The sequence below is a fragment of the Siphateles boraxobius genome, unplaced genomic scaffold, assembly GCF_051911475.1.
Source record: "Siphateles boraxobius isolate OS27281-9 unplaced genomic scaffold, OSU_SipBor_1 61, whole genome shotgun sequence".
NCBI classification, from domain to species: domain Eukaryota; kingdom Metazoa; phylum Chordata; class Actinopteri; order Cypriniformes; family Leuciscidae; genus Siphateles; species Siphateles boraxobius.
Genome location: NW_027509188.1, coordinates 9,096,769 through 9,109,683, shown reverse-complemented (window position 1 = coordinate 9,109,683; position 12,915 = coordinate 9,096,769). Strand labels below are relative to the sequence as shown.

The window sequence follows — 12,915 nt, the reverse complement described above, 5'->3', positions numbered from 1 at the left end:
ACGACACCTCAAGAGGGCTCGACAGTGACTCTGGCGTCCCAGAGTCACCCCCCTCCGTCCCCCACTCAACTCAGCCCAGCTTACTGACTTCTACTTCCCTCTTGGTGCTGAGACCTAACCACAATCTAACAATCTCTCCGCAACCCAACCATACGCGCCAACCCGTTTGACTAAGGCTGTCGAGCCCCACTGGTGCGTTAATATGCAGTTTCAGTGGCAACGGTTCCGTATGGCATACCACCTACCACAAAACACAATATCTGCCCAACCACCCGTCATCCACGCAATATACACAGGAACGTAATGACTGTGAATACTATACAACCTATACAAATAAACCAACAGTTGCTGCTGAGACCTAACCACAATCTCACCGCAACCCAACCATACGCGCCAACCCGTTTGACTAAGGCTGTCGAGCCCCACTGGTGCGTTAATATGCAGTTTCAGTGGCAACGGTTCCGTATGGCATACCACCTACCACAAAACACAATATCTGCCCAACCACCCGTCATCCACGCAATATACACAGGAACGTAATGACTGTGAATACTATACAACCTATACAAATAAACCAACAGTTGCTGCTGAGACCTAACCACAATCTCACCGCAACCCAACCATACGCGCCAACCCGTTTGACTAAGGCTGTCGAGCCCCACTGGTGCGTTAATATGCAGTTTCAGTGGCAACGGTTCCGTATGGCATACCACCTACCACAAAACACAATATCTGCCCAACCACCCGTCATTCACGCAATATATACAGGAACGTAATGACTGTTAATACTATACAACCTATACAAATGAATGATCACAACACCTGTTGTCATCCTATCAATAATAATATATCATTATTTTGGGACAAATCATTGTTTGATTTGCAAACTGCTGTTTCAAAAACTGTTCCGAGCGGGACTCGCGCTAACGGCAAATCCCTTTCAATGTCAGGATTTTGATTCCGGCATATCAGTTTAACGTTAGGCGAATGCAAACAACGTGATTATGGAATCCAACATCCAGCCACGCAAGAAAACGTGCAACCTACCTTAAGGAATAATACGCTGATTACTGCTCAATAAACATTTCTGATTATAGAAAACTGTTTTTTTCAGGATTCTTTGATGAATAGAATGCTTTCTGAAATAGAAAGCTTTTGTAACGTTATAAATGTCTATACTGTCACTTTTAGGATGTTATAATGTTACAAAAGCTTTCTATTTTGGTTTGTGTGTAAGTTAATGTGACATTTTTTGAAATTCAGTGAAAATGACATAGGCGTGTGGTATTTGAGGTAGCCTACAGTACAAATATTTTGAGTGTCCCGTATTTTCCTATTACAAAAAACAACGCTTTTGAATCTTTATCTGAAGTTGGCAACCCTAGAGACAATTCTTGTCACGATGTGCTTTTTGTTTTTTTGACGTAACTGTAGCCACTATGTGCGTTGCTGTGGGGCAGGGCGAGAAATAAACAGTTTGAAGGGGCAAATATTTTTTGCCATTAATGGTGTGAAATGTTTTTCTTTTCCAGACTGGTACTCCAACGAGATACTGTGCCATAAACCCCAACATGCCTATACTGCCCATGTGGTTCAATGTTGAAACTGAGCTGAGGCAGGATTTCCGCCTCAGCAGAACAGCGATGCACAGCTTACAGAGGCTTTTGCAAAGGGAGCAGGACCATGGCTGGGGTAATGAGCTTGAAGTACTCATATACACCTATTGGCCGGCACACGGACACTCTTATCGGGTGGTGTCCAGTGTCTTTAATGTTCCAAAGGCTACAGTTCACCGCATCATCCACAGAGTGGTCCAGAATATATGGGACAATCTGAAGAGAGCAATCTGCTTCCCTCTAACAGTGGACCTGCCTGCAGTTGGTCAGGGATTCGTCAACATTTTAGGAACCCCTGCATTCCACAATGTGGCTGGAGCAATCGATGGCAGCCACATACGGATAAAACCTCCACAGCGTCACAGATTAGACTATTTGAATTATAAAGGATTTTATTCAGTCAACATGCAGGCAATATGTGACTCAAATGGCAGGTTTCTGGACATTTATGTGGGGTACCCGGGGTCTGTCCATGACACGCGCATAATGAAAAACAGCAGTTTTTATACCGCAAGACGGTATCCACCAACGGGCTACATCCTTCTGGGTGATGGTGGGTATCCTTGTCTGGAAACACCGATTTGCCTCATCACCCCATTCAAGGAGCCAGTGCATGGAAAAGTACAGCAACGATTTAATTACTATCAGTCAAGGGGGCGCAGCATAATAGAAAGGGCGTTCGGCATGATGAAGACCAGGTGGAGGTCAACACTTTTCAGAGCTTTGGAGGTGTAGCCCACGTTTGCACCCCAGGTAATTGCTTCATGTGCCTTTTTGCACAATGTGTGTATGGACAATGGTGACACACTGGTTCCAGATGAAGATATTTTAAGGGATAGGCATGACCCCCAACCACCCTGTGAACCCATGGCAAACAATGAAACCTCTGGGAATGACACACGAAACAGACTGGCTGTCCTAGTTTCAGGCGATGAGCAAGCCTGATGAGCAAGCCCCATGAACATGACAACAGTGTCATATGCATTTATATATTTTTTACTTTATACTTCTTTTGTTCACTTTGCTGTTGGATATGAATGCAGATGTTCTTATCTGTGTAATACCTACATATGTTTGCAATAAATATTTTTATACACACTGCATGGTGTTTTGCATATCTGTTTCAGTTATCACTGTTTTGAATGTCACTGATGTTCAGAAACACTTTGTTAGTTAACAAAAATCTGTCTTTATTGCCCAATAAAGTAAACATAACAGGCAAATACATTAGATAAAAATATATTTGATTACAGAATCAATAAAGTAAATATAACAGGCAAATACATTAGATAAAAATTTGATTACAGAACCAATAAAATAAACATAAAAAACGCACAAAAACTACAGCTTATCCACCATCTTTTCAAAAAGGACCAAGAACCTCTCTGTCTTGGCCTCGCTCTACTCATGACGCCTCTGCTCTTTCTTGGATTCCTCAGTGAGGAAATTCAGGATGGGATTTGTTTTTTGTTTTGGGGGGGGGGGGGGGGGGGGGGGGGGGGGGGGGGTGAGTGAGAGAGTTGAGGTGCTTGCCATGGCAGAGGTAGAGGGTTCTGAACTGCTGGCTGCAGAAGTGCTGGCTGGGGGTGAGGGCTCAACAATCTCCTAAATAGACGAAAATGGACATAATTTGAAATTTTGTTTCATATCAATAGTAACAAAGCACAAAGATTATTGAGATTTATTGGATATAGGATGACTAATCAATTGTTGGGATTTAAGAATTGATATTGGTACGTAAAAACGAGAAATCAATATTTTTTACCCAGCCCCTAATATATATATATATATATATATATATATATATATATATATATATATAAAGAGCTTTACAATAAGAACATGTTAACATTCTGCTATTCTGAAATTACAGACCACAAAATGTGCTGCATTACATACCATGAGGATTGTAGTGGGATCCTCATAAAAGGATGCCACCACCACAGGAGGGTCGACTGAGGGCCTGGCACCCAACACCTCATGCATATCTTCATAATATTGCCAGGTTGCAGCAGTCACTTCCCCCCTTTCTGTTCCTGACCCTGTTTTGGGAGTTCTTAGTTCCTGGAAGGACCCACAACACACAAAAAATTAACTAATGCTTACAACTAGGGCTTTATTTAAGAGTATTGAGTGATTTTATCTTTGTCTTTTCTGGTTTGATTAACAACAATGACTGCAGCATTAATGTTGGCTGCTGTCACTTTAAGAGCTGAACGTTTCAAACAAGATTTTTCAAATGTTTTGCATTCACTTAAGACATAACCGACTGTGTTTACGTGGATACTAAACAGACCACATGTTTGTGTGTAAGCTATCTGACCGTTTAGGCACTATCCGAAGCCCATAGTATACTTTGCTTATGCGCGTTTCGCCTATTGTGACCACCTGGCTATTGCTCTGATGCAGGTCAGCAGACCTGATTTTGCAGGACAATGCGGTACACGAGGGAGAGAACTTACTATTATTATACTAGGTGAATAAATAGTGATTTTATTTTAGATGTCTTTCTGCAGTGATGTTAACATGCTTTAAATTGCTAATAGGCTTTATAAAAATACTAATGACGGCGCTGTGAACGTCACTAATAATATAACACTCATTTTAACAGCACGGGTCTATTCAATCTAAATAATTAAGTGAAAATAATAATCCAATCGCTAAAATGCACATTTCCATATAAATTTTAATACACTTTTAATATTAATAGTTTAATAGTTTAGCATCAGTAGCCTAAATTTTACATCACTCTCTTATTCAACTTATACAGTATGCATTCATTGCCTTGCAATGAGACTGAAGATGTATTTTTTTTCTTTAACAGAACATCACATACCTTGTATCTTTGCTTAAGATTTTCCCACTTCTTTGATGCCTGTTGGCCAGAAACCCTTCCCTCCAACCCCATTTCTTTCATCAGTGTCCTGTATCATAACCAACAACAATGTACAGGTGAATGAACAGGAATTAATTACAAATGATTACAATAATACAATATTGAATGGCTACAACATGAACGCATGACTCACTCCCATAGTTGCTTTGCGGCATATTTTGATTTTAGAAACTTCAGCTCGTTTTCATCCCGAAAGTGGATCAGCTGCCGGGTTTCCTCATGCGTCCCTGTGTGATACAGGACTAACGTTATGTAAAGCACGTATTGATGTCTCCAGGGTGACCATACAACATCCTCTTTTTCCCAGGACATTTTGGGCAATCTCGAAATCCGGGAAAAGGAAATTCACTACTTACGAGTTTAGTTTATGGAGGCTAGTCAGAGAAATGCGGGACTGATTGTGCAAATCAGCAATGTAACGTTAGCATAGCCTAGCGTAGCAGACTAGCGATTTTTAAAAATGTTTAAAGACGTTTCAATTAACAACATGGTTGCAAATATATATATATGTACATGACTGTGTGGAGCACAAAACAAGACTCATAATTTTTTTATCAATATTTAAGCCGAAATTACTTACATTTATGGGACCCTCTGGATGGTATCCCCGCCATTGTTGCCGTTTGCGCAGTGCATTCTGGGTACCCCTTGGTTTCAAGTAAGCTCGCGAAAATTCTTGGTTTTAAGGGGTATCTACCCCTTCCCCTTAGCCCTACCCCTAGATCAAAATGAGAATTGGGATAGCCCTTACTCTTACGTGAACGTGCAAAACTAAGGGGAAGGGGCAAGGGGAAGGGGTAAGACAGAGAATTGGGATTCAGCCTTGACATGTTTCCTGGAGATGTGCCACTATTCTGTAACAAATATTTTGTAGTTGAGCCAATTCAACATTTTGTGTCTATTGGAAACAGAAATTCTTATTAAGAATAAACAGGTCCAGATGTTCTAATCACTTCTGGTCAGAAATAAGATTAGTGATTTATTCTAGTTTATGAGGCTGAAAACGTAATTCATTATTAGGGGTGTGACGAGACACTTATCTCACGAGACGAGACATGAGATTGGGTTCACGAGAACGAGACAAGATTTTTTTTCAGAAATCCTCAATGACAAAATTCATGACTGGAAAAATTGTCACAATATCTCGTCACACCCCTATTCATTATCATCTTGGTTTCTTTCTTTCTAAGCAACAAATTATGTGTTTTGCTAAACACTGTTCAAAGACCACAAACAAAAAAGCCAAGAATCAAACCACCCAACCAAAGGAAACTCTCATCACCAAAATGGTACATGTTTTTACAGTGTGGAGGTGATTACATGAGGGTGGATGGAGGTGTAGGCCTGATTTGTCTGCCGGACCAGTTGTCATCATCCTCATCCTCACTGGACAAAATCACTCGCCTAGAAATGTATAATATACAAGCAAAATCAATGAGTTAATGCATTTTAAAAACAGTTGGTTAAAAAATATATATACATTTTGGACAACAGGTGATACCACTATACACAGGGTTCGCACACATTTCCACCAGAGAATTTCCATGACTGATCTATATACAGAATGACAACACTCTGGGTACCAGAGAGACTCTCACATGGATCCTTAACATCTGTTCCAACACCCCATTCCCCCTTCAGGCATGCACACATCCATTTGTATACATCTCTTTTCCCCCTAAACATGTGATTGTTACTTTTATTAATTGATTACATTTAATTGTATTTATTGGTTAATTGCATATCTGCTGTCTACCTCCCTTGTTTTGACAGCTTTGAGCCAAATACACTAAACAAAACTCCCACAAAACTTGTCCTTCCTGTGTCATTGGGAAATTTAAATTTTCATCATCCATTTAGTAGTAGTAGTTAAAATACCCTCACCTCTTTTTGCGCTTCCCCCTTCCAGTATTCTCTATAGAATCGGACTCAGTTGGTACATCTGTGTTCTGTTCATACTTGATTAATTTTGTCCAGGCAATTTCATACATTGCTTTGGGAGACAGACAAATGAGTGGCAATTAGTTTAATTTAGATCTAATACGCTCTGTGCACGAGAAAAATGCTAACTTCCGGCTTGAGGGCGGAAATTGGGTACTTCGTTTCCGGTTGCCGTCTTGTTTACATCAGTGGACCGGCGTTAAGTTAGTTTAATCGTTCGCAATGGACCTAAAACATAAAAAAACCCGATTCACTTTTCAAAGGGCAGTCGGTGGTAATAACCACCATTGCTGCGTGCCACTATGTACCGCCGGGGGGAGATTCAACACAACCTTGAGCTTCCATAGTTTCCCAAAGGAACTTAATTTACGCGCCAAGTGGCTTGTTAAAATCAGAAGGGAAGGTTTCACCCCACCACCAACTCCACAGTGTGCAGTCGGCACTTTGAGCAAGAAGAGATAGTAATATCTTCTTCTGGAAAGCGTTGTCTTTGACCTAAGGCAGTTCCATCCTTGTTCGGTTGGAATAATTACACTAAAAAAACCCAGCGACCCGGAGTTTGGGAGCGCCGCCCTCGAGCAATCCAGGCTTTCGACCGCGCTCCAGAGGATGACTCCACCGTGGACATGGTGACTGAGGTGGATGAAAACACACCAGTCTCTGGTTGTGCTGAGTTGGCTCCGACACCCCTGATGCAAGACCACGATTACACAGGCAGCTCTTTCATCGTGGTCGACCGGATGAAATTTGAGAACATGTCAAGGCAGATCGAGGAGCTCACAAGACAGCTCGAGTCACATCGTTTGGAGAGATTTGGGTTGCAGCGGTTTGCCACATTCTCTGATGACTTTCGGTACTTTACCAGGTAAGAAAACATAGAATTCGCACCATCACATTTGGTGTATTTTCTTTAATTTGTTCTGTAAATAATACATATTTTATGAATATATACATGCATGTCACGAGACAGATCTATCCCTTCCATCAACGTCAGGCTCATCTCCGCTGACGAGGCAATAAAAAAATTATCATCAGCAGCCGGTGATGTGATTAGCTTTAAAGTTTCACGATAGCTGTATAATAGTTTTGCTAGTATGGATTTTTGCGGTTCCATACAATGCGTGTGTAGTGAGTGACTGATGTGTGTGGATTTTGACTGTGTGTTTCAGTAAAGAAGAATACAATATAATGAAGGAAATATAATTTACAGATCTAGAGAAAACAACGCTAGATTCCATGTTCACAACTTGAGGATGTTTTTATGTAATCTGAATGCCATCAATAGAAAAACTATATGATATGTGCTGTTTGTATGCAGATTTCCATCATATGAGCATTTCATGGCCTTTTGGAATATAGCTGTGCTTTGTTTTTTGCTTGCTCTGGCACTCTTGTTGTCTGTGCAAGCGACTAAAGTTTCCAATTTTTAGATTACATACACCCCCACATGCACTGCAAATTTTAATCACTATAGTTTGTGTATTTTATCTTTGTTGTATAGTGTTTCTATCTATTAATAATACGGTAACTATTTTCCCCAGAAATTGGTGCCAATTGACGAGCTCTTCCTCTTCCTTAACTATCTATCAACCGGCTGTACACAAAGGGAACTTGCTCACAAGTTCAACATCCACAGAGCTACAGTGAGTCGAATAGTTGTGACGTGGTCCAACTTTCTATATACTTTACTTGGATCTCTCTTGATATGGATGACAAGCGAATCAGTGAGAGCAAACTGCCCCACAGACTGCCATGGGACTTATGAAAACACCCAGGTCATCCTTGACTGCACAGAAATGAGGTGCCAAACCCCTACTTCCCTTCTGCTCCAAAGTGAGGTATTTTCCACATACAAGTCGCACTGTACATTCAAAGCGCTTATTGGCATGTCCCCCCATGGAGCATTGACATTTGTGTCGGCACTTTTTGAAGGCTCCATCAGTGACAAGGAGATTTTTCGTCACTCCGGCATCACCTCCCTCCTAACACCAGACATGGAAGTTATGGTAGACAAGGGATTTCTGATAGATGAGCTAGTTTCCGGGAAAGTGCATCGCCCGGCTTTTCTGTCCAAACAGGATCAAATGTCAGAGGTGGACGTCCTTAAAACCCAGGCCATTGCACGTCTGAAAGTCCACGTCGAGAGGCTCATTAGGAGGGTCAAAGAGAACAAACTTTTTGACACGGTCATCCCTCTCTCCATTTGTGGGAATATTAACCAACTTTTTACTGTTGCATGTCTCCTCACTAATTATCAGTCAGGACCCCTGGTCAAGAAAGGAACCAGGACCCCTGGTCAGACCCCGGGATGGTCTGATTTTCTGGTGGCCGGATTTCCTAATCCATTCTATAATGAACTTTGACATCACACTCTCCTGGCAAAATAAAGGTCAGTAACACATCACAGGATGTTTAACAATACTCATACAGTTTTGGAAATGATTTGCTGTTACTCTGCGAATAAAACTGCTTTACTTTTACAGTCTACTACAGCTTTGTTCTGTGTGCTTCCTGTTGACTGTGATAGATATTTCTTAAAGACCCATTTATCTAAACTGGCTTTTCGATTTTTTTAGCACTTTCATATTTTATCTTAAGGTGTTTTATATTTTAATAATTTAGTTATATGGTTTTGACGTGTTTTTTATCTATACATATATACACATGTGATCTTGCTCTTTATTGTTCTGTATTATCTGTTTTTGTGGGTTTCACAGTTGTAAAGCACTTTGGTCAACCTGAGCGTTGTTATAAGGTGCTTTATAAATAAATTTTGCTTTGATAGATTTTGTAAAAATGCAAAGACCATTTCTCTGTTCTTCAGAAAGCAAAAACACAATAGATTTCAAGTGAACTGTATTTGACAAACTTCAATTTCATAAATGGTTAACATGAAAGTGTCACTGCCCTTCAATAACAATGCATACAAAGGCACAAATGAACATTTATAATATGAGAAATGATCAAGGTAATTATGCAAGATAATAACAGATTTAAAGGAGTCTTCTGTAAAAATGTGCCCAAAACTCAGGAATGACAAGCAACCAATTTACGCCACTGCCAGGTATTTGTCCATGTACACGTGAAAGTAGAACTTATCTATCCCACGCTTCATTTTTTCCATCACACTCTCATCCCTCTGTATTCTTTGTATGAAAACATCATCTTGAGCGGAGACGACATAATCGCACCAACTCATTCCAGTGACAAGTAGTTGGCCCTGAACTTGCCAATAATAGGCATGAGTTGGTTTGAGCTGCAATGAGCCATTGATGACCTTGAGATAAGGTGCGTCTACATGATTTGGAATGTTTGGACATTTTATTTCCACAAGGCCAAACTGAGGCTGCTCTAAGGGGTCAAAAACAACCCCTTCTGGTGAGGCACCAATCCATGGTGCATCCGGTTGTACCACAAACCCACATTTGTAGTGGTTCAAACGTTTTATCTGGCAATATTCCCAGATCGCATCTGCCTCCAACTCCAAACCCCTCTTCATAGGCCCTGTCTGATGAGTACCTCTTAGAATGCACACACACACACACACACACACCAAAAATCTGCAACAGAGTAATACATTTTGCTTGAGGGGAAGAGCATTCTGGAAATAGAATACAATAACCAGTACAGTGAAAATTGAATTTCATGATTTAAGGCACATATGTCAGAGTCAAGGCCCGCGGGCCACATCCGGCCCGCGAGAAGGTTTTTTACGGCCCCTGGGATGATCTTGATTTATTATTAGAACCGGCCCGCAGACCGCAGCAAGCCGGCAGCCCGCAGATCTTTTACACGCACCAATACTACATTTCCCACAATGCAACGGTGACGCACCGAGCAGTAGGCTGCTTCATTTCAATATTTATTGGCACAGCAGTCGTCAGCATCACAGTAAAATTAACTTTCAGATACCCATCAAAAATGGCAAAACGGAAGGTGGACACTGAGAACCGGGGGTTTCAAACAAGGTGGGAGTCGGAGTATATGTTCACGGAGGTAGCTGGAAAACCTGTGTGTCTTCTGTGTGGAGAAAGTGTGGCGGTACTGAAAGAGTATAATCTGAGACGACATTATGAAACGAAACACGCGGACAAAAACAAGAATATGGACATGGAACAAAGGCTACAAAAGGCAGAGGAATTAAAACGAGGCCTCAAATCTCGACAGGCTCTGTTCAAAAAAGCCAAATCACAAGGCCAGGCTGCTGTCAAGGCCAGGCTGCTGTCAAGGCCAGTTTTATTTTGGCAGAAGAGATCGCTAAATCAGCCCGGCCATTTACGGAGGGGGATTTCATCAAAAACTGCATGATTAAAGTTTGTGACGAAGTTTGCCCAGAAAAAAGGCAACTCTTTTTAAATGTGAGTCTGAGCAGAAACACCATTGCCGAGAGAGTAGACCAGTTGTCCATCAATCTAAAAGAGCAGCTTGTGAAAAAGGGAAAAGATTTCATTGCATATTCTTTGGCTGTGGATGAGAGCACCGACATTTCTGACATTGCCCAGTTGTCAATTTTCATCCGCGGAGTGGACTCCAGCCTAAGCGTGACAGAGGAGTTTTTGGCTTTACGTCCTATGCATGGCACAACTACGGGGCATGATTTGTATGAAGAGGTGTCAAGATGTGTAAATGAGATGGAGCTGCCTTGGGAAAAACTCGTGGGTTTGACAACCGACGGAGCACCTGCGATGTGTGGACACAGGAGCGGACTGGTGGCGAAGATACGGGAAAAGATGCAAGAGGAAAACGCGACAGGTGAGCTGACAGCTTATCATTGTATCATACACCAGGAAGCGTTGTGCGGTAAAGCCTTGAAAATGGAGCATGTAATGAGCATCATCACGCGCACAGTTAACTTTATCAGAGCCAAAGGTTTGAATCACCGCCAGTTCAAGGCATTTCTGACGGAGTTAGAAACGGAGCATGGTGATTTGCCTTATCACACAGAGGTGTGATGGCTAAGCCAGGGAAAGGTGCTTCAAAGATGTTTCGAGCTTCGTGAGGAGATTTGTCTGTTCTTGGACAGCAAAGGGAAAGACACAACACAACTCCGAGACGAAATTTTTCTGTGTGAAATGGCTTTTCTGTGTGACATTACGAGTCATCTGAATGCAATGAACTTGCAGCTGCAGGGTCGGGATCGTGTCATCTCTGATATGTACAGTACAGTGAAGGCATTTAAAACCAAACTGACTCTGTGGGAGACGCAGATGCGGAAAGAAAATTTGAGCTACTTTCCCAGCTGTCAGACCATGAAAGAGAAGCTCTCTACCAGTGCGTTCCCGAGCGCACAGTTGGCTGATAAAATAGGTATGCTTGCCGCTGACTTTCGACGCCGATTTGCTGACTTTGAAGCACAAAAAAGCAGGTTGGACCTGCTCGGTAACCCATTTGCTGTTGACGTGGAAAGCTTACCACCAAACCTCCAAATGGAGTTGATTGACCTCCAATGCAATGATGCACTGAGGGCAAAATATGCGGCAGTGGGTGCTGCGGAGTTCGCCCGTTTCCTCCCCGACACAATGCCCCAGCTGCGCATCCAGGCTGCTCAAACGTTGTCTATGTTTGGCAGCACATACCTGTGTGAACAACTGTTTTCTTTGATGAACCTGAACAAAACATCACACAGAAGTCGACTTACTGCTGAACACCTCCACTCAATTCTGAGGATTTCCTCAGCTCAGAGCCTTACCCCGAACATTGATGAACTTGTGGAAAAGATGGGACACCACCAAGTATCACCCTCAACCTCAAACAAGTGAACATTACTGTGCAATCACATATTTAGAGTTTTTACTCAGTTCAAGTTTAAAAGTTAAAGTTTAATATTTGTTTTCACTGCATGTTACTTCTTAAACAAAGTGTTGTTTTTGATTAATAGATTTCTGCACTTTATTTTATTGTATTTCAATCCAATTATATTTTAAAAATATTTCAGTTGAGTGGATGATAGAAAATTGCTATTATTGTTTTTTTCTTTGAAGTAAATTTAGCCCACTTTTGCTAAAATAGAAAATATAGGCTACTGATGGTGCCTTGAATACCGGTTTCTTTCATTTAATGTTCATGTTATGGGGATTTTTATATAAAGGAAATTTGTCTTTTGTGTCTGTTGAAAATTAAAGATTACTGACAGAGCCATAAGAAAATATTGCTTTATTTATCTGATCATATTGGAATATATTTGTTAGGTTTTCAGTAGGTTCAATTAGGTTCACTAGACTATATGCGTCATTTAAAAATTTTTCAATGAACATTCGAACAGTCCGGCCCTCGGCTTGTAGCTAAATTTTTTATTTGGCCCTCCGTCCATTTGACTTTGACACCCCTGATTTAAGGTGTGCCTGCTTTGGCCAACTTGAAATACACCTGCAGAAGGATTTGACACATTTTAAGTGGTATCATTCATTTATGAAAATGGTTGCAGGGCCGGCCCGTGGCATAGGCGGAATAGGCAAGTGCTAG

General features: G+C 41.4%; 1 protein-coding gene and 1 pseudogene across 1 annotated transcript; one reads left to right on the top strand and one right to left on the bottom strand.

Moving 5' to 3' along the window:
• Positions 1-3,017: 3,017 nt before the first annotated feature.
• Positions 3,018-4,656, bottom strand: LOC143718547 (uncharacterized). Its single transcript, XM_077209565.1, has 4 exons — positions 4,646-4,656; positions 4,453-4,540; positions 3,516-3,680; positions 3,018-3,221 (listed from the first exon to the last, which is right to left on the bottom strand). Exons 2-4 carry the CDS (start codon positions 4,531-4,533, stop codon positions 3,018-3,020), a joined length of 450 nt encoding a protein of 149 aa, XP_077065680.1. The 5' UTR covers positions 4,534-4,540; positions 4,646-4,656.
• Positions 4,657-10,326: 5,670 nt separating this feature from the next.
• LOC143718299 (general transcription factor II-I repeat domain-containing protein 2 pseudogene) lies at positions 10,327-12,212 on the top strand (annotated as a pseudogene).
• The last annotated feature ends 703 nt before the right edge of the window (positions 12,213-12,915 follow it).